A 21301-nucleotide genomic window follows, 5' to 3' on the forward strand; every position below is an offset into this window, starting at 1 on the left:
AGGGTAAACGATTCCAAGTGTGGAAAGCAGCATGCTAGGCTGTGATGGGCTCCTCTGCCAGCACCAGGTTAGTGAGTCTGGGTGGCTGGATGAAGTTGGGTGAAGTCAAAGTCACATCTTGGTATCCTCGCTTTGCTGAGGTGTTCCCAGGCTGCACTTTGTGTACAGATGTACATCCCACTACATCTTCTCTGCCTCCAGGCACCTGTGGTTGCAGGCTTTCCAGAAGCAGAAGCAGCATCCTTGTATTTAGCAGCATTCAGCTGACTTATTTTCCTTGAATCCATCCAGTTTATTATTCTTTTAACTCATTTAACTTTATCTTCACACTATCCAGAGACATTCTCATCCATGCCTTTAGTGTATGTGGCTGCCTACCTCCTTGGTTCTTTTGACCTTGCTATCATGCTTTATTTTAAAAACTTGAGACAGTACATTTGGAAAAGCAATTAGGAAGGCAAGATTTGAAGGTAATCTAAAGTGCTATCTTGGCTCAAGATAGGTTCAGCCTGCAGCTAGTACAGTGCCTGCTTCTTTAGACTTCTGTACTAGCCAGCTAGAATACCTTGTTAATCTGTTCTATTACCATCAGATGTAAGGAAAATATTATTTTAGAAATAATTGTGTAAGCTGTGCTTTAAACAAATATCCAAATGTGGATAGTTTCCGTGTCTTAGGTAAATAGTGACCATCATTGTACTGGTTCAGTCCATGTGTAGTTACGTGACCATTCTTGACTTGTCTGGTTTTCTATTTATTTCCTTCCTCTCCTTTTCCCTCGTCTTTTAATATCAGGGTTCGTTAATGGTGTGCATTAATTTAAAAATCCTTCTCCTTGCTTAGTCATGTCTTTTCATTATCTTCCTCGAGGACTTTGTGACTTGTCTTCAAAAATGCAGACCAGGGGCATAAGACCATGGTTGAAGGGAGTATGACACAACCTATCACAAGGTTTAGCTATGTATTGTTTGACAGAAGATGGTTTATTTTTATACCAACAGTTACAGAGAGAGCTGAGCTGACTTTCCTTGGGCTAACCTTAAAAACCCAAAATATAGGAGATCCCCGTGCTGAGATTTTCCTGACTGCCATGGGCCTGAAGCTAGCACATCCTGTCTACTTGTGCTAATCTGCTGCTCTACGTAGGCTAACAAGCTGCAGGGTCTTGCAGATCTGTCCTGGGTTGAGTTGTCACTGTAGCCTGTTTTCTGCTTTAGACGTGCTCTTTGCATGTGCCTGATGGATACTTCCAGTCCTATATAGGATCTGCAGCTGGGAGTATGGTGTTGTAGGGTTTGTCTCTTGGCCGGAAGCAGATGGTGATGATAATTTCCCTTAGTCTCTTTCTCCCAAGACTTTGTGTCTTGGTGTAGTTTTCTGACGAACTTCAAAGTGATGACAAGTTTAATAATTTATGGTTGTTTTCAGTTTCCAAAGGACCTTCCTCTACTTCCCATCTTGTAGATCAAAGACTAAACTTTCTGTGGGTGTCATCAAGTTCATTGGTCTCTTGTCTTGCCTGGAACCATTCTGCATTTTTCGGGGTGATGCTTGGTAGCTTTGAAACCAGAGCAAGCTCTTGCTGATCATTTTTGCTGTGGTTTATTTTTTAACCGAGGTGCATTATAGTCAGGGAAACTCAAATGATGTCTCATCTTTCTATCTGGAAATACTGTTCTGGTGGAAGTTGACACTGTCTGTTTTATCTAGGTTTTCTGAAGAAACACATTCTATCCATTATGAATGTCTGCTTCTTTTTTTACTTTTTTTTTTTTTTTTTTTTTTTTTTTTTTTTTTTTTTTTTTTAGGTATACTATGCTCTTTGTGCTTTTATTACTCACCTTCTCTAGTGTTGTCCCTAAATGATATGAGCGATCCCAGGGTACTTTGACCTCTGAGCAACCTTTGCCTTCTCTGTGGATTTTGAATGTGTTCTTTGTAGTAATTCTGCTGTCAGGATGTTATTTCATCCTCTGGCAGCTACTGCAACATTAAGTATGTAAACTTCTTTTAGAGTCAGAGGCACATGGGTGCTGGAGGCAGAAAGGAGAGGTCTCAGATGCATGTAAGGGAAAGGTGATGCTTGGCCTGGCATAAGCCAGGTTATGTTTCAGTAGGAAAACTTGCCTTGGACCAGATAAGTTCTGTTATCTCTCAAGCTATTTCTGAGGCAGCATCAGACCACAGTACCTTTCTAGGTGCATGTTGTTTTCAGGCAATTGAGAGCTCCCCTGATTTGATGTGTGTACTTGTTCTGCTGCTGCTGGATTCACTCCCTGGCGTCTGAGAGCCGCACTGGAGGGACTGAGAAAGTCAAAGCATCCGTGAGGGCACCTTTGTGTTTATTACAGCAGCAGGGGTTGGTTACCCTGGAATAAAGGATTGTGCTGTAAAGGTACAGAATGCAGGGTAATGCCTGCCTTGACTCCTCAGGATGCAGTTTCAGTGGTCTGGGAAGAGAGAGCAGACAAGCAAAGATGAGGACACTGCATTCAGTTAAACAGAAGAAAACATGAAGGTGTCTGAATTGCTCAGCTGCTTTCTGGCTCTGTTTAGCTTCTCTCTGTAGCCTCATGTAGCTGGGAGGAGAGAAGGTGTCAGGACAGCCTGTTGTCTTCTATGGAGCCATAAGGTGGTTTCATTTGTCTCAGTCAGAGTCCAGTGACAGCTGGAGTGAGATGCACAGCAAGCCTCCTTCTCTTCTATGCTCCAATGCAGGGACCAACCCAGGTCTGTGCTCTGTCTGGCTTAAATGTGCAGTACAAGGGACACCTTTCAGTATTAGCAAGATTTCACTTTGCACAAAGGGTCATGTGCATATAACTCAACTAGGCTCTGAACCTCACGTGGCATCTAGCCTGGCTTCACTGTGCCTCAGATCTTGCAAGCATGATTTTTTGTTGATAATACTAGGCTTGAAAGATGTCTGGAGCAGACTTTCTTTAGTGACTATTTTTTCAAGAAGATACAGACTGGACTATGACCAGTCTTCTCATTCTGGTAGTTCCATTTCCAGAAGTAGGCTGGGACGAATGTGTGCCTTGTCCAGTTCCTCCTCTCTTCCGCAGGGAGAAACTCTGTTTGAGGGGGAGAGCATGGGGTTGCTGGAGCTTGTTAACTTCATGGTGTGAGGATCTGACCTCATTGCTATCTCATCGTGGGGAAAAAAAAATACAGCAAATTTATTGACCCTCTGGAAGGAAATTGGATTTTGCTGTCTAGAACTGTGCTGAGGTTGTGGCATCTGCCAAATAAGCTAAGGATAACTAATGAACTTGAGCAGAAACCTGACTTCAGGAGCTGCAGCAGCACTTCCTGCATTTTACTGTAACATCAGATTGCTTTTTGCAGCTTTTTTCTTTCAGGGGTCTTGTTCGCATTTCTATTCTACCTCCTACACCTTCCATTTTTCCTTGCATTTTCTGTTCTCTAACACTTCCCTTTATACGCTGCTGTTAGGTGTTTTTCAGTTGGCCAATGCCTTATTTCTGTCTTGTGAACGTGTTCCTCTCTGCATGTTGCCTGTGTCTGTGTGCCTTTGTGCTGTGCAGTGCTGATAACAGTGGGACAGGCAGAAAAAAACAACTCTGGAGCTGTAACTATGGTGGTTATAAAGCTGAGACCTCAGGTTCTCCTAACGTAACAGCCAGGTGGGTATCCATCCCTCCCTCCATTATCCTGGTCCAAGACATCCCCTTCACCCCCCATGCCCAGTGCAGCTGTGATCCAGTGGGTGAGCAGGGCTGTGTGTTGCTGCAGGGGGGAGCTCCTGTGGCAGCTGTTGTGTGGCCAAACACACAGAAATCTAGCTTGGCAGAGGAGTAAAACCTTGGCATCTTAGAAGGATCACAGTCCCAGTTTAGGATCTACAGGTATGTTCTATAGCACAAGAATTTAACAATAATGACTAGAAATCCCTGAAATATGTAATTTTGCCTATAATTGCTTGTGGTTCCTCTAGCTTTTGTGGAGAACCTCCATTTGACTGCAGCTGTTTTCCATGGAGAAATATTGTGTGTATTCAGGGAAGAGCATCTGCTGCAAGCTCTCTACTGGTTGGAATCACCTGAATCATTCAGGATTTCAGTGGGAAAAGTCTCCAACAGTGTTTGTGCTATCTGTAAGTGATCTTATGAGTTCAGATACCTTGGGAGATGGGGGAAGCATGGCAAGAGCAGCAGAGCTGTCCTGGGAGGCTGCTCACTCCTCTTCCCTGCTGCCTTGGTGCTGCTGCAGTGACACAGGCACATGCTGACACAGAACTGGTGGCCAAATGCTTCTTTCCCTTGCTCCAGTATTCATCAGCTGTAAAGTTGTGGCTGCAGACCACAGTCCCTGTTTCAGCTTGATCAGTGGACACTTTTCAGGGAGGGATTGCTAGAAAAGAGATAGAAACAGTTACAGGGAAGAGGCATGGAGAAAAATTCCTGTGCTTTCCTGTTTCCTCAAGGTTTGTGGCCGTCTGGACCCACAAGCCACCAAATGGAAATGTTCCCAATCTGCTGAATCCCTTTAGGAGAGGAGCAAAAGAAGAGATGGCTTCTTTCCATGTTTAATGGGTACCCATGGCTTGGGAGTGCTGCTGTGTCCCAGAGATGCAAACTTGAGCAGTGCCTATCCAGCTTGCCTTCCTGCTGCCTATGGGAAGGGAGTCTGGCCTGTGAATAATAGCATTAGAGTCCCTTCATTTAAAAAAAAAAAAAAATAATTGGGGGTTTTTAAATGCCAATTTTCTGTTAGTTTCCAGCTAATTGCTTTCTATAGTATTCTTGTTGTTAGCTGGGAAAGATTGGAAGAAAAACTTCTGACTCCCTCCTCTAAGCATCTTGGTCTGGAATTGCTTAAGTAGTTTTGGTGCTACAGTTTCCAAACTGCAAAATTAGGTTTACCCTCATTGTCACGAGTCCTCTATTTTATTGAATGCCATTTGTTTTTGTCATGCAAAAACCAAATCACTGTTCAGTTTAAATGAAATACAGGAGATAAACAAACAGCACAGATGGTGGCATAAGTCAGGTCTTGGACTAGCTGAATTTTAAATGCTACAGAGATACAGTTTGAAAAGTTTTCATAATAGATAAATAAATAGAAATGCCACTCACTGATGACTTACTGCATCTGATCAAACATTGCTGATCAGAGCATGAAAATGGTGAATATCCAAAGGACCTGCTGAAGGTGTGTTCTGGCTGCTCTGTCATCCTCTTGTACTCTGGCATGTTGAGTGCCATATTTGGACCCCATGTCCTATAGGGGATACATTGCACTCTCTGGAGCTGTGGTTTTGCATGTGGGGAAAGATGTGCTGGAAGGACAGGTGAGGGTTTGTGTGCTTTACTGTCATTTTTCCTTCACAATATGCATTTAGATGAGTGCTTAGAAGTGTCCTGAAAAGGCGTTGAGGACCATCAATTGCATGGGATGGCAGTTGCATGGGATGGATGTGGAGAGCATTAAGGGCTTGATCTGGTCAATATTCTAATGAAACTGCCATCTTTGACCTCCCTGCAATAAATATTTGATGTAAACAGCACCTTATACTTTAAGGTTACCAGTTTCCATTTCTCTGTGGTGTTGAGTGGCTGTCCTGTGACAGTCACTGTAACCATACAATGTGATAATTCCTAACTCCTTAGGCTTGCTGCGTGCAAGAGTGAATGTTTGAGTGGGCTCTCTGGTTGTGCCCAGGGCTGGATTTGACTGGTCTCTGGAGGAACAGCATGACCTGGTGCTTACACCCCGTCAGGGGGAATAGGAGCATGTTCTGCATGAGGTGGTGCTGAGGCAGAGACTTGAGCTTCAGTCCTGCCATCCTCATGTCTGTGAACCTTGTCCCTAGTTATAACCTGAAAGCCATGTGAAAAGGCAGTGTAATCAGCCTTTTTGTCCTGGTCTGTGCCTGACAGATTGAAGTTACGGTACTGCTAAATGGGAAGCAATCTCTGCAGCTGGGTTCTGATGCTGTCAGACATGTTTATACTCACTGTGGTTCTTTCTCAGAGCTTCCAGTAAGTGCAATATTGGAGGCTCCTTTAAGCCTTAAAATAAAACCTTGACTTAAGGGAAAAAGTTTGCATCCTAATTGCATTTTCTGGTATGTCTCAGCAATAAATATGCTAGAGACTGCTCTCCCAGTGTTCAGGGCACACAGCAGCCCCAGACTGCCTCCTTCAGCTTTGGTGACTCATGCAGAGAGGCCAATTCCCAAGATTTCAATCTCTTGATGTCCTTAAAAGCCCCTTAGGTCAGTGGCCACCCACGCAATCCAGTAGCCAAATGAAAATTGAATGCATTATGAAAAGATTATGTTGTTGAAAGGCCAACAGCAGACCAAGAGGTTTCTTGGAAATGTGTTTCATACCTGTTCCATTAGCAGCCTGTCTTCTTAACCTTCTCAGGGCTCTGAAATTCAGACCAAAAAAGGAGCACAGTGTTCCAAGACAATTAAGGACATTGGGCAATACTGATTGCTGGTATATGCTACTGTCTCTCTGGAGATCTTTTTGATCATATTAAAGAGGTAGGAATTTTTTTAATCAGCTTTATTTCTTTGTAAATCTTCAGACTTAATTCTTTTTTCTCTGCCAGTCTAATTGCAAAAATAACAACAGCTATTTTGATGGATCCTGCATGATTCTTCTGCTCCAGGTAGTCTGATCCTCTCTGATATTTTGAAAATGCTCTGAATATATAATTGCAGGTTTGAAGAAAATTCACTACACAAAATAGAATGTGGAAATGGGTCCATAGTTTGATAACTGGTGGTTCATTTGAGAGGCAATGGAGAGCAGGCAGTTGCCTACAGGAATTATGGGCTTGGGTTGCATCCAAGAAGATGCTAAATCTTTGCTGTTCAGGAAGGGGGTGGTGGCAGAGGAGTGATACATGTTGGCATATGGAGCTTAGTGAAGTAAGGTAGGGATTTTTGATAATGGCTGGAGGAAGAGCCTGCAGGGTGTTCTTGGTAGCTATTTTGACTCATAACTTTTTGCTGGTTCACTGATCATGTAATCATTTACTCTTCTTCCCCATCTCAGAATGTTTATGTTTGTAAAATATTTCTACATCCCTATATTAATGCTGTCCTAATGTTTTTCACATTTTGGGGTTTATCTTATCTGCCCACTGCAATGCTATAACATAGAATTATTCTGTATACTTGCTGCTCTAAGTGATACTTCTTCATTTCATTCTTTGGTGGCTGCAGCAATTTTTTGTGAGTGTTGTCCTGACTGGTTGGTTGGTTTCTTTGTTTGTTTGACCTTTTTTTCTCAAGAAATCTTTAAATGTGTTCCTGACAGCTTTTCATAGAATTATAGAATGCCCTGGGTTGGAAGAGACCTAAAGATCATCTAGTTCCAACCCCTCTGTTACAGACAGGGATACTTTTCACTAGACCAGGCTGCTCAGAGCTCCATCCAGCCTTGAACACTTCCAGGAATGGGGCATCTGCAGTTTCTCTGGGCAACCTGTTCCAGTGTCGCCACCCTCACAGTAAAGACTTTTTTCCTAATATCTAATCTAAACCTACTGTCTTTGAATTTGAAACCATTTTCCCTTGTCCTGTTACCCCAGGCCCTTGTAAATACTCCCTCTCCATCTTTCTTTTGGGCTCCCTTCAGGTCCTGGAAGGCTGCAGTTAGGTCACCCTGAAGCCTTCTCTCTTCCAGGCTGAATAATCCCGATTCTCTCAGCCTTTCCTCCTAGGAGACGTGCTTCATTACTCTGATCATCTCAGTGGCCTCCTCTAGACCTGCTCCAACATGGTCCATGTCCTTCCTGTGTTGGGACCCCAGAGCTGGATGCAGCACTGCAGGTGGAGTCTTACCAGAGTGGAGTAGAGGTACAGAATCCCCTCCATGGTGCTTTGGATGCATGGACATGGTTTCTGGGCTGTGAGTTCTCATAGCTGGCTCATGTCCAGCCTCTCACCCACCAGCACCCCCAAGTCCTCTTGGGCAGGGCTGCTCCCCATCTGTTCATCCCCCATCCTGGACTAATGCCAGGGTTTGCTCTGACTCAGGTGCAGCACCTTATAGTTGATATTTTTAAACTTCCTGAGGTTGCTATGGGCCCAGTTCTTGAGCTTGTCCAGGTTCCTGTGGATGGCATCCTGTCCTTCAGGTGTGTCAACCACACCTCTCAGCTTGGTGTCAATTTCAAGTTTGCTGAGGGTGCACTTGATCCCTTCATCTCTGCCATTTATGAAGATATTAAATAGCACTGGTACCAATACAGAGCCCTGGGAGACACTGCTTGCCACTGATGTCCATTGAGACTCTGAGTTGTTGGTCATGTCCTCTTCTGTAATGTTCCTTTGTGGAATAGCAACCTGTTCTGGTTAGTTTTGACACATCAGAGGCAAAACCTTGATGTTTTTGTGGGCAGTCTGCTGATAGGGTGAGGCTGTTTGCTAGTGAACAGCCCAGCTGGACACAGGCTCTGCAGGCAGGAATTAACAGTGTTCATTTAACAGTGTTAAAGATCACTTTCCTTTACTGAATATCTCATACTGCTTCTGACTGCTGCATCTTTCAGGAGGAGGATGAAACCCATTCTTCTCTGAAGGGTAATGGGTTTGATCTGTGAATAGTAAATTCTGGGGATTAGTGGATGGGTTAAATCCCACTATTCAGCCCAATCACCTCTAATCTTATTACAGTGCTCAGCTGATTAAAATAAATGGTGATTCTAATGGGGATACAGCTTTACCTAACCCATTTCCAGGTCTTCATGGACACAGTTTTGGAAGCTGCTCTGTGCTGTGTGATTCACTTTTTTGCCCTGTACCTTGCAGAGTTGAACCTTTCAAGAAGTTAGTGTGTAAGCATCACTAATAATAGTATTTAATTGACTGCAACAGTGCTTGGATTTTACCCTCCTACTTTCCTGTAATAAAATCCTTGTTAATCGGAATATGTTCCCATGGTTTCTCTTGTATGTTTAAAATCCTTGAAAAAAGAAAGAGGAAATGAGTATATTTGTTATGGGGGAGAAACTTGCTGGCTTGCCCAAAATCAGTGCATCTAGAAGATTAATACATTTAAATGGCAAAAGAAAAACTGCCTGTGTTTACCCTTTCTTGTATTACTAATGACCCTGGGATAGACTGATCCGATTGGTGCCACGTCCATCAGGAGAAAGTCCCAATGCTCAATAGTGCAGTGGACGTGACAGCCTGTTAGTACTACGTGTCCATCATTATCTGGGTACAAATATCCCTTGCATAGGCTGGAAGCTTTCAAGCACCTCTGCAGCCTTGAGGGTTTTCTTGTTTTTGTTACTTCTCCTGCAAGCTTGTGAATGCTGCTCAGTGAAAGTCTGTGCTCAGATAAATTGGTATTGGTGCACTGAGAAGACAGACGAACATGGGGCTGGAGGAGACTTATGTGGGATCATGGAAGCAAGAATGATTTGGGTTGGAAGGGACTTTAAAGATCATTCTGCTCCAAAACCCTTGCCATGGGCAGGGTCACCTTCCACTACACTAGGTTGCTTCTGGCCCCATTCAGCCTGCTCTTAAACACTTCCAGGGATAGGGTATCCATAACTTCTCTGCACAGCCTTCTTCCAGTGCCTTGACACCCTCTGAGTAAAGAATTTCTTCCTAACATCTAAACTAAATCTCTCCTCTTAGTTTTAAACCATTCCCCTTATCCTATCACTGTCTGCTTGTGTAGAAAGCCTCTCCCTCCTTTTTTTATAAGCCCATTTTAAGTACTGGAAGGCCTCAATGAGGTATCCCTAGAGCCTTCTATTCTCCATGCTGAGCAACCCCAGTGATGATGAGTCAGCTGCAGAGTGGAAAGAGTTAGGATCCCCTGACTCCTAGGCGTCATTCCAGTTGCTGGACCATCCACTCATCATTTTTGTATGGTTCAAGGATGGGTTCATACATGCAGTCACTTTAATGCTGTAGGGCTCATCTGTTTGGGAATTTTACTATGACTGATATCCACTTCCCGCTTAATTTCAAAAAAAAAGCTCATAGAATTACACATTCCAGGCTTTGTAGCCAGAGCTTGGTTTCCTGAAAGCTGCCTGGCTGCTGGGAACAGGGATCCATGTGCTGCCCAGCCCTTCAGGAGTGGGAAAGGACTCTTCCCTGAGTCAGAGCTTCTCTGGGGTTGTGTAAAAATTAAATTCTCTGATTTTTAGGGACCATCACTTGTGATGCAGGAAAAAAAACGTACGTTTTTCAACAAAAAGGCCCTGAAAATCTCTCAAGGGTTAGTACTATACCTCAGTATTGGATATTACTCTGTTGCAATCATATTCCTGGAATGCTCTGCCACCTTTTGGCCCCACTGAGACTCTTCATTCCAGTGTTGAGAGCTGAGGGTAACAGAAGAGGTATTATAAACACACTTTCAAGGTGGGTAAGACTAAAATAGAACCTTTTCTGCCCTTCCTTTTCACCCTGAGGAGAACCCAGCCCTCTTTGAGAGATCAGGTAAGTCAATGTCTGCCCTGTTCTCTGAAACTGCTGCTGGAGAGACACTGAGGGTGTTGAATGCCATCTTCTCATCTTTCATTCTGTATCAAATGTTATCGGTGTTGTAAATCGCTGTTACCTTCTCCACATCACCTTTGCCCGTTACCTCTGTACCCTTCTTGAAGTGGGCTGTGGATGTCTGTACATTGGTGTGTAGCTGTGCCTCATATCCCTTCTGCAGCAGAACTGAATGGGGCATGTTAGAATTTTGGGGTTTTTTATGCCGTTTAACTTGTCTCAATTCATACGGATACTGAATCTTACCAGTCACCGTGTGTGCCCAGCAGTTGTATCTGTGTGTATGCCCATATTGTATGTGTTCTTACATATACACTAAATGTGTTTACCTGAAGGGTTAAACATTTCTTTGTGAAGTTAAAAAGTAATTCATTGCAAGAATTACTGCCATCTTCTACCTTTGCATAGCCTAAACTCCCCAGGTCATAAGGAGCAAGTAGCTTTCTTCTGGCTGATAAAGAAGAATCAGTTTTCCAGTGATAAAACTAACTCATGCCTTGCTCTGTGCAGTGATAGTGTTGTGGAGAAGCTGCTGGTGAAGCGAGTTTTAGGGCACTGCCCTAAAATATCAAAATTATGATAGTCAGGTGTAAAAGTGACCCTTTCCATACAGCTAAGTTGTGTTTGAACTTGGATTTCTCAATTCCAAGGAGATGTCTGTTGCAAGCCTTAGATGAGGACCCTGGACAACTTCACTATTTCCCTTGTACCTTAGAAGATTATATTAATCAAAGGATTTGGTGGCAGAACTCATTTTTTTGCCAACTGCTAATTGCTGGGCACTTTGGAGCAGTGATTGCAGGGAGCTGTTGCCCACTGTGGTTTCTCAATTGTTTCTCCCAGTTGACGTAAAATTAACCAAGAGACTGAGAAAGAGGGCAGCATACTTGGGTGAGAAGGGGGAATTATGCAAAAACCTGGCAGATTTTCTAGAGAAGAGGGATCAAACTAAGGAGCTTTATCAACACGACGCAGTGTTGGGGTCACTGACCTCTGCCAAGATATATGCCAAGTCTGTGGCTGGCTGGCTGCCTGTAGTATTGTTCTGATGGATTTTTCTATATAAAGTGCTTTTTCATTAAAGAATATTTGTATTGCATTCACAGCAGGCTGCATAAATATCTATTATTAAAAAAAAATTGAAACTCAAATCTTTCATATTGTGCTTAGTAGGATTTTTGATTATGATCCAACCTATTCAAATAGTGGTAGCTGTCTTAATGAGACCTACACTCATTAAGTAGTCCATGTATCCTGCTGACGTTTAAAGTCATTGGCTGAACTGGTAGAGGTCACTGGCTGAACACTCAGAACTTGTTTGAAGTAGTAAAGCAACTTTTGGTGACCATGACATCATAGGAAAGTATATAAAGGAATAGAGAGGAGGCTATTTTGATTTCTGAATTTTAGTGACCAAATGAAATCAAGTTGGGAATTGAAAAAGCAGGGTGAAAAAGTAAGAGAAGTTCATCCATGAATAAAAAAGTAGGATTGAGATGATGGTATCTGCTAGTTCCAAGAGCATGATTATCATATGCTTCAGACAAGTTCACTTCCTTCCCTGCAGACAAAATCTCCTCTTTGATGCAACCATTTTAAAATGTAAATAATGTCCAGGTGAATTTAAACATTTAAAGGCTATTTATCTGATGTAGCTAAAATGAATTATTAGAATAAGCTTAAATGCTGTCATCTTTTACATATAAATTCAAGTTTGCTTTCTTTCTAGTTTCATACAAATTTTAAGTTTAAAAAGCCCAAACACCTAACACCATTTCATAACACAAGAAAAAGTCAGGAGAAGTAAGATGTGCTTAATTTGTTCCTTAAATAGGTGTGTTTTGTGTGACCACTGAACCATCTGGTTCAGGACACTGGGACAGAGAGGGATGGTTGCTCAGCCTGGCTGTCTCTGTTGTTAAATCTGAAAGCACAACCACAGGTCTCCCAGTAATTTTAAAGATCCAGGATGTTTGGATTTTTTTAACACCACCCAGGCTGGAAGCAAATACCGTGCATCTATGGCAGAGAACCTAGTTTTCTATTTGAACAATCTGTGTTTCTTTACTTTGAGGGGAATGAAGTTTCAGTTTCTGGGGCTCTTAATAGGAATTTACATTCTAAGTTAGATACCTCTTTTTCCCTGTCTGAAGTTCTGCCTGATTAGAGTGGCTGATGCCTCTTGAGCTGCTGAAGGCAGACCCACTGCTTTGTAGTCTTTGAATGCAGCTCTGAAATCCCAGCTTTAAAACAGTATGAATCATTAGTCTCAAACTGTAACAGTTCACAAAGTATCTGCTAAACTCTTGATCTCTTCAAACTGTGAAGCCAAAGAGGAACAAGATGCCTTGTAACATTTATTTGAAGGACTGGTATGTTTTTTTTCATGACCTGAAGCATTTTAAATGATCCTGAAGAATGGTACTACTTTTCCAAGTTTGTCCTACATCTCTGAGGAGAACTCTCCAGACAATCTCTTCTGTTGTTTCTCTTTGCAGGGAAGATGCACATAGAAACTGTGGTTCCAGACTGGGTTGTGCCTGCTTGCTGTGTTTTGGTTCTCAGTGGATTAGAGGAATGCTGGATTGTAGAACGTGGGATTACTGTGTGTGCGCCTTGAAGGAATGTTTGTGCTCTGTTAATGCATGTTTACATCTTGCAGAGTGAGCTGCTAGCTTTTTTGGCTGTAGATGTCCATGTTTCATGCTGGGATACAATACCTGAAAGACCCCAAACAAAAAAGCCACACTGATACTCAGAAATCTTTGAATCTGTTCAATCTCCTTTGGAGTCTTCACTTGCAAATTTGGGGGTGTTTGCATTAGAATAATGTGTTGGAACCAAAGCCTAAACTACTGCTGTTATTCCACAGGAGATGTATAAGTAGAACTTTCTTTCTCCTCACTGGCCATTGACCAGATGCTGCTGCTGGGTAGGAGCCTGTAAGGACTGTATCTTTGCTCTCTTATCTGTTGTTCTTGACTTGCCCATAACAAACCCGTAAGCTCCTTTCTTTTCTTTACTTGCTGCCTCTTCATTCAAAATTCTTTTGTCCATGAAAACCAATGTGCCAGAGGCACAAGTGTAAGTGCCCTTAAATAATTTTCTTTCCTGGTGAGACCAAAGCAACATGTCCATGCAAAAGGACATGCAAGCTCATGTCCTTTTCCTACTCCTTTTCCTGTGTGCTGTCAGACCCACAGCACTCTGCTTTGTCATGGGGTAAGAATGTGTAGAGGTCAGTCACTACATCCCAGCTGAGGAGCAGGGGACTTCCATCTCTGGGAACACAGCTTCCTTAGGCACTCTAACACGCCTTTAGTAATCCGCTCATTAAACTCAGGGAGAGCAAGTACATGGTGGGATTTTGACATGTAAGACTGATGTAACAAAATTCTCAAATAAATGCCCATTCCTGTGGTCAGTGGTGTATTTAACTACTGAAAAGATAGCCTGTTAGCAGGAAAAAATGGGGTTTGGAATTATAATATTCTTCCAAATATTTTTTTGCAATGTGTGTACTTCCTCCCCATTCTGGCTGATTCCACACTGGAATTTTTTTACTGAAAGCATTGGTTGTTGGTGAGTGCTTATGTTGTTTCAAATATGTATCTGTACAGTAAGTCAATACACCTGTTGGACAACAATGAGCCCATGTTTATCTCTTAATTTTAATGAAACAAAGACTGGTAATTTAAAGAACTTTCATGATTGAAGACAACACAGAAAATCCTTCTGATAAAGACTGCTTGCTGCTGAAAGCCTGCCTTGTAGCACCAGATTAATTTCTCACTGATATTCCTGTTCAGGTGTTTTGGAAATGCTGCAGAACTGATAACTGGTGAAGTTTAGTGATGAAAACGCTTTTTCCATTTCACATAAAAATCTCATTTTCCAAGCTTCCCAATAAATCTTGAACATTGCCCAGATCTGTGAAAATGATGGATCCCATCAGTCGAATGAAAACATTTGCTAATAAAATCGGATTAAAGTTGATTTAAAACAGGACCCTGTAATTAGGAAATTCTTGCAAAGTTGTGTGAACTTGTCATTATAACATCCTCAGGCTACAAGCAGGGTTTGACAGCCCTGCTGGGACAGAATTTGAAGTTGTTAAGCTTTATTAAAACACTTGTTTTTCAGACAGCTCAACAAATTACATCCATAAAAGGCAGCATGTAAAGATAGATATTGTGGACTGTCCATGCCTGACTGTGATCTGCTTGGCATTGTTTTTTTGATCGCCTGTTTTATAATCCCTGTTTGAAGCTCATTCCCCTCTGGGCATGGAAGGAAGTGAAGAGCACTGCTTTTGTATTCCAAGGTACCTTTTTGCTTCCAAGGAGACAAACTACTCATGGAATAAAGACACCTGTCAGTTGGGAAGTACTGCTAGACTATTGTCCAGTGTCTTTCTCTAGATGGAATTAAAAGAATATCAAAGGAAAAGTCAGGAGATACAAACATCTATTTTCATAAACCTATTGCAGCTGGAATTAGAATGTAGTCACCCACAGGTACTTGGAGCAGACATCATGCCATTAATTTATTCCTCCTCCCAATATTAAGAGTTCTTGCGAAGAAATAAAAAGGCCAAGGTTAGTAATGACAAGTTCTTCATTTTAAAAAAAGCATAAGAAAAGAAACCTCAGTGACGTAAAATTCTTTCAGAGCTGATGTAGAGCCCCCACTGTTAAAAAGAAGGTCTTAATGCAGCTTTAATGGAGCAGAAAGCATTCTTTAAGAGTGGTTTTGAGTAAGAAGATCAATGCCAAATGCATTATTGGACTTTATGAGCTGCTTGAATCTTTGAGGCGCTCTGGAAGGGAAAAGCATGATACAAGGTTAGTCAAAATTACTTTAGAAAGTGCTGCATTGCTGAAATGTGTTCATTATGTTCCTCAGCCTCCCCTTAAAATTCTTGGTGCTTTACATTCCAAAGATGCAATGGCTTGGTTTGGGTTTCTTTTTATGGGCGGTGGGAAGGTGTGTTGCAAGTTACAACAGGATTTATTTTGGATATCAATACAAGGGTATATCCTGTAATGGTGCTGTCACCTTTTGGCACAGGAGGTCAGGGCTTGGGGCTGACCAGTGTAGTCAACATGCAAATAACAGCAGTGAGAATGAACTGGAGAGAACACAGTTGTAGCCCCAGTGAGCTCCCTCTGTCTAGACTCTTTTGTTAAATAAAAATGCTGTTTTCAGTCTATTGCATGATTCAAATCTCAAGCCTGGACTCAACAGATCCTAGTACCATCTGTTGTCAAGACACCTCTTGATGGCAAGAGCGAGACAAGACACCTGCCCCAGTAGTCTGTATTTCTGTCAGCTTGTTTATACCAATATCACTGTCTCTATGCTCTAAACTGAGTCAGGGAGTAGAACTGGATTAAAAAAATTATCCCCGTCTAATATTTGAGTGTTGTTCATTCCCCATGCCCCCCCCACAGCCGCAGGTACAGGAGCAGCAACAGGGTCATTGACACTCCTCTTGCCAGGAAAGCTGAAATGCAGAGCACTTCTGTCTCATTAAATGACATAGACTCTATTGATGCCTGTCACTCAGTGCACAATCCTTCACTTCTGAATTTTAAAGCATAAATCTTTGCTGTCACAGCTAAAGGATGAGGGGTGAAAGAGAGAAGCAAACTCTCACAGCTTCAGCAATGATGCAGCCCTGTGGGAGGCAATCAGGCCGTCACTGTATGTCACAGTGGGTCTTCTGTACTGGGTCACATCACCCTTAGACATCTGGAAAGAGCTGGGTTGGTGAGCAGGTGGTAGTGGTTCATGCACATTTGCTGTTCCCTGGTCCAGGTTCCTGGAAGTGACATTTCTTCATCCTTAGCTCCTTTTCCTTAGATCACTTTCTCAAAGGGAAAACTGCAGTGTAAGAATTACCTCAGAGGCAGTTGTGAAAGTGGCTATGATGTGCTGAGGGAGGTGGAAGAGGCAGCAAGGACAGGGTATACAGGAGTAACAGATTTGTTGCTCTCTGGTAACCAAATGGGGTGGGGAAGATACTGTGGGGTGTTATTCTGAACACTGTAAAACCCCTGGCAGATAAGGAACTAAGGGCTGCACTGTTTAGAGCCACTGATGGACAGCATGTGCTAAGCCATCTTCACAGAGCTTTTGTGAAGGGAAGCTGGATCTGACAAGCAACAAATTATTAGTAGCGAGCAGCAGCAGGATAAGAGATTGCTTATGGCTCTGTGACTAGTTAAAGCATCAGAGGTAAAGATGAAATGATTTGTTTTCTTAATGAAGAAGAGGTGTTAGTGCAGTTTCCTGTTTGTTTGAGCTGAGAATTTTAATCCAATCAGGTGCAATAAAAACCACAATCTGACAGAGTGCAGAAGGACTTTGTGATGGTGAGTGTTAAACTGTAGGGTTAAATACCTTGAGGGAAAACGTAGAGTCAGAAACAAATAAATGTGAGATCTGAGTCAGTGATGTACAGGAGCTGAGAGAGTTGGACTCTGGAGTTACTAGAAAGGTAGGCATGGGCTCTGGTGAGAGGGAATTGGTCTTGCAACGCAGTAGGTACTTAGAGAAATCTTGGAAATGGCCCAGTTTTTGAGGGGAGTTTAGGCTTAAATCTGGGGTGGTGCTGCTATTCAGCAAATCCCAGTGCCAGTGGGAGTAGAGGGGCCCATGCTGAGACTGCAGTCAGTGCATAGGCATTGACAAGCACATGGGGAAAGTGAACCCTTTAAATAAACTGGTCTGCAAGCTTGGTATCTTCCTCAGAGTTTAGTAAAGAAACAGCTTTCTGCAGCTTTGCATTCAGTTGTTAATTTACATGAGGCCATCTTCTACCCACTCAGGGCCTCGAGAATGCACTTTCCATTAAAGACACCCAGGTTTTTTGATATAAGCTGAAATAACAGGTTTTGTATCTGATGGTTTCTGAGAAATGACTTTCGTATCTAAGGTGAATCCAGAGTGCTTCTAGCTCCATCAGTCCTAGAATCTCTTAACCATTTATGACTCTCAGACAGCTGTAGCTGGTGATCCTGCCTGCCTCCTTTGGATTAGCAGTGTGAATGAGGGGATGGAGAAATAAGGGAATTTAAAGCTTGCCTTGTTTAGCCTAGCTAAACAAAGGACAAAAATCAATATATTTGTTCTCTCTAATGAATAAGAGGGCTAGACCTGGGAGAAGAGAAGAGCCAAATAAAGAACAATATTAGAGCAAGAATGAGTTGGTCTAAAGCGGCTATGGATGTATTTCTGCTGGAAGCATGAGGAAGGTTCTTTCACCCTTACAGCAGTCAGGTCTGGAATGGCATGGCAATCAGTTATGGGAGCAAGATCACAGCAAGATGGTGCTTATAAAAGGGGCTGTAAAACAATTTGTCTATAGCAAATTCCACATAACAACTCATCCAGTCCTGCTACTGTGTGAAAAGGTAAGATAAAAGCTGTAAATAAATTAGTGTTTACACCAATGTTATCACCTTGGAAAATGGGGAGTAGAAAATTGTTTTTACTGATAGAGTGAGCTGCATACCCTGTTAAACCGCCCAGACAAATGCAACCTCATTAGAGCTATGCTTGGCTGCTTATTCATTTGTGGCATTTGTGATTAAATGCTTAGGAAGACAAGACTCATTTAGTATTCCCTGGTGAGCATTTGGTTCAGGCATTATGATTTTGATAGAAAAGCAGCTGTTGACCAACAGTGAATATAGCTGTGTTGCAAAAGAGCAAGCTGCTCACAAGCAGTGGATAACAAACTGAAAGAAGAGGATAAGCTCCTATCACTCCTACCAAGGAGGAGCTGAGAAATACTCTCACTTCCTCCTCTTTTACTACCTACTCATAAGCCCCTAGTTGGGGACAAACTCACATTTTTAGCTGAGGCTCAGGATCCTGCCTAGGTAAATAGCCATCGTGTCTAATTACTCTTTAAGAACTGGAATGAAATTTGGGCAAACTTGAAGGTGATGAGGCAGAACTATGCAGGGTAGCCAGCTGCTGTGAAGCATTCAATTACAATGCCTTTTGAGAATTTGATTGGAATAGATTTTTGTATTTTATGATATAAGTGTGGTATTGCTTCATTAAGTGCAGTTGTTATTTGGCCCCTGACCAGTGTTGCTAAAGCTTCTTTAAATAAGTGATAGGCTGTGATGCCACTACCAAGGAGATCCGTGGATGTAAATCTAACTTTATACCATGTCTTTAGAATTTTTTTGAAACTGAGCGGGGTTATTCCTGATCAAGAGTAATCTTAGAGCAGTGAAGGTAGAATGAGCATTCCCCCTCATTTTACTCTGAGTACAGGATCACAAGTTTAGCCAGTCCTGATGTTGCAGACACAATGCTGATAGAATTCTTTTCTAGTGATTGAAACTGATATTCTGATTGCAATTTGTAGGCATTCTGTTCATCCTAACCACAGACTCTTCTTATTTTAATAGTAATTTTCTTTTGTAGTTTCAGTAGATGATAATCTTATTTTCTCTTCATAATAATGTTGTACACAGCCTAGACAGACACCATTCAAGAAACTTCTGCTTTTCATGTAGGTATGGGTAAAAATACTGTTAGCAGGAGTATTTAAGTGCCTGTAATGCACTGATATTAAACAAAGTAGGGATATCTGTAAGGGTCCCTCTAGTACTTTCTGAATTTAACTTTCTCTTCAGGGTCTCAAACTCAACACTTAAAGGCCTTGGCCAGAATTATTCTCTTTGGAAAGTTGCAGGAATTCTGTATGTGCATCTAAGGGCAAAGTTTTACCCATCAAAAAGAAAAGGATTTCAGTAGTTGTGGTAGGCTGTAATTAAATACTTACCACATAAATCTGTGCAGCTCAGAGGTAATAAAATTAAGAAGCAGCTGGTGAAATATGCTATAGATTCAATTTGCTGCTAATAATCATGAGCCTGTTTGAGCCAAGTGCTTTTTCCCCTCATGCATGCCTTGGGAAGTGCCGAACCAATGAGTTATTCTTCTTACCAAGAGCAAAGGGTAACATCTACTGCTGTATTTTCTAGTCAGTGTGTTTTTATTGGATGTAAAAGAGTTGCAGAGAAAGTAATAGAAATACCACATGACTGAGAAAAAGGATTCTGCAGATTTTATTGCATTCATCCAATTATTGACATTGCAGCCCTGACTGTAAATCTTTGGATATAGACTGGCTTATTGTGAGGTGGTTTCTCAGTTGCCTCCCATAGGAAATGCCAGACAGGGTCATAACTGAAGTCTGTTCAACCCACCATCCTATCATAAACAGTGATAGGGATCAAATGCTTCAGGGAAATGTGGAACAAGGATTTCTATGTGTTAGGACCCATTTTCCTTTTAGATCCTAATCTGGTCTACAGTACAGAAGGTTGGATGTACAAAGCATTGTGATCTCTCAATGTTTGATGCTGCTGATCCTCCTCGAAAGACCTTCTGTATAAGAAAGCAGGAACCTTGGAGGACACTAAGCTCCTCTTTGGTGACTCAGCACGAATCTAAGTTGTTTTGAGGTTGTTTTTTCCTGAAGGGGTATTTTGGATAGTGGTACAGTGCCATCTGTAGGGAAGTAGTTAAAGAAGCACAGGAAGACTGGAGTGACTGTGACAGTGAGTGACTGACATTCCAGTGAATAAACTGGAGTGACTGTGTAGGAATACAGATGATAAAGGGTATGTCCAGCTGCTTCCCATTCAGCCACTGCACACTGTAATCCACACACTTGGATTTTAGTGGGAATAAGCAACACTTGTATATCCATTAGTCTCAGTGCTGTTTGTTGGCCCCAGGATACCCCATGTATGAAGGTCTGACAGCCAACCTGAACTAAACCAAAAAGTGATCAGAAGCTGAAGAGTTTATAAATGGGGCTGAAAGCTCTAAGTACCTAGAGTTTCAGTAACATCATTTTGTGTAGATAATTTAAGTGAAATGCTGGTGTAGCAAAGATGTAACATCTCTGCCTGGCGTCTGATGTGAATTTAGTAAAAGCATGTAAGTCCTCAGGGAAATCCCTATATGTACTTGGCATAGACTGGCAAAAAAACAGGATTATGGCTTTAAATGTCCCTCATATGGCCATGCAGTGCTGGTGGTACAGACTGACATAGCCTCTGTAGCTGAGCCTGAGCACAGCCCACACATTCCTTTGATTCACTCTGCATGTCCATGCTGAGTGGGCACCTGAGGGCTTTTTCTAAGAATTTGAGGGGTATAATAACCCAGGGGAGAAAGTTTCCACTTGGTGCTGCTGGGACAAATATAGATGATACTAAATAAAGAGGAATGCAGGCTGAGATCATCTGAAACATGGGAAATAAAAATTGCTTTGCAATCATGAATGACAAATGGAGTTTCTCTTTCAAGAATAGCAGCTATCTAAAGAACTTCTCTTCACCTTTTACCTCAAATATATATGTATGTAGGAAGGTTAAGATGGTACATCCCAGACAACATGTCTGATATTTTTCATTTTCCCTGATGGCAGCTTCCTGTCTTTTCTAGTTTACTGTCTTTATATGTGAGGCTCTGAAAACATGTCAGATGCTACCTTTATATCTCACGGATTTGTTCTGGCAGGAATTATACAGCTTTTCAGGCAAGTCCTCCAGACTCCTGACTGGGGGCATATAAAGTGTTGGTATCTAGACTGCCATTTAAAGAGTTTTGTTGGTCCAGGTGTGCTAAGCAGTGTGTTAAATGCTAAATGCCTTCATCACTTTGAGAGAGGGCTCTTAACAAGGTCTAGCAAATGACGGTTTCATTTGCAGTCTTTGTCTCAGAGGGAACTTGTCATCTTAATTTGGG

The 21301-nt window shown here is 42.1% G+C and overlaps 1 protein-coding gene across 5 annotated transcripts in view; it reads left to right on the forward strand.

Moving 5' to 3' along the window:
- The window catches only part of CNNM2 (cyclin and CBS domain divalent metal cation transport mediator 2), a 118700-nt gene that overhangs the window by 46425 nt on the left and 50974 nt on the right, over positions 1-21301 (forward strand). Inside the window, exon 2 of one of the 5 annotated variants that reach the window (XM_058841097.1) lies at positions 7695-8877. The exons of the other annotated variants lie outside the window; for them this stretch is intronic. Coding sequence (XP_058697080.1) covers positions 7695-7729 — 35 coding nt within the window. The 3' untranslated portion in view covers positions 7730-8877. Of the gene's footprint in view, positions 1-7694; positions 8878-21301 lie in introns of those variants that run through there. 5 annotated transcript variants of the gene reach the window in all.

Source organism: Poecile atricapillus, chromosome 6 (assembly GCF_030490865.1).
Source record: "Poecile atricapillus isolate bPoeAtr1 chromosome 6, bPoeAtr1.hap1, whole genome shotgun sequence".
NCBI classification, from domain to species: Eukaryota; Metazoa; Chordata; class Aves; order Passeriformes; family Paridae; genus Poecile; species Poecile atricapillus.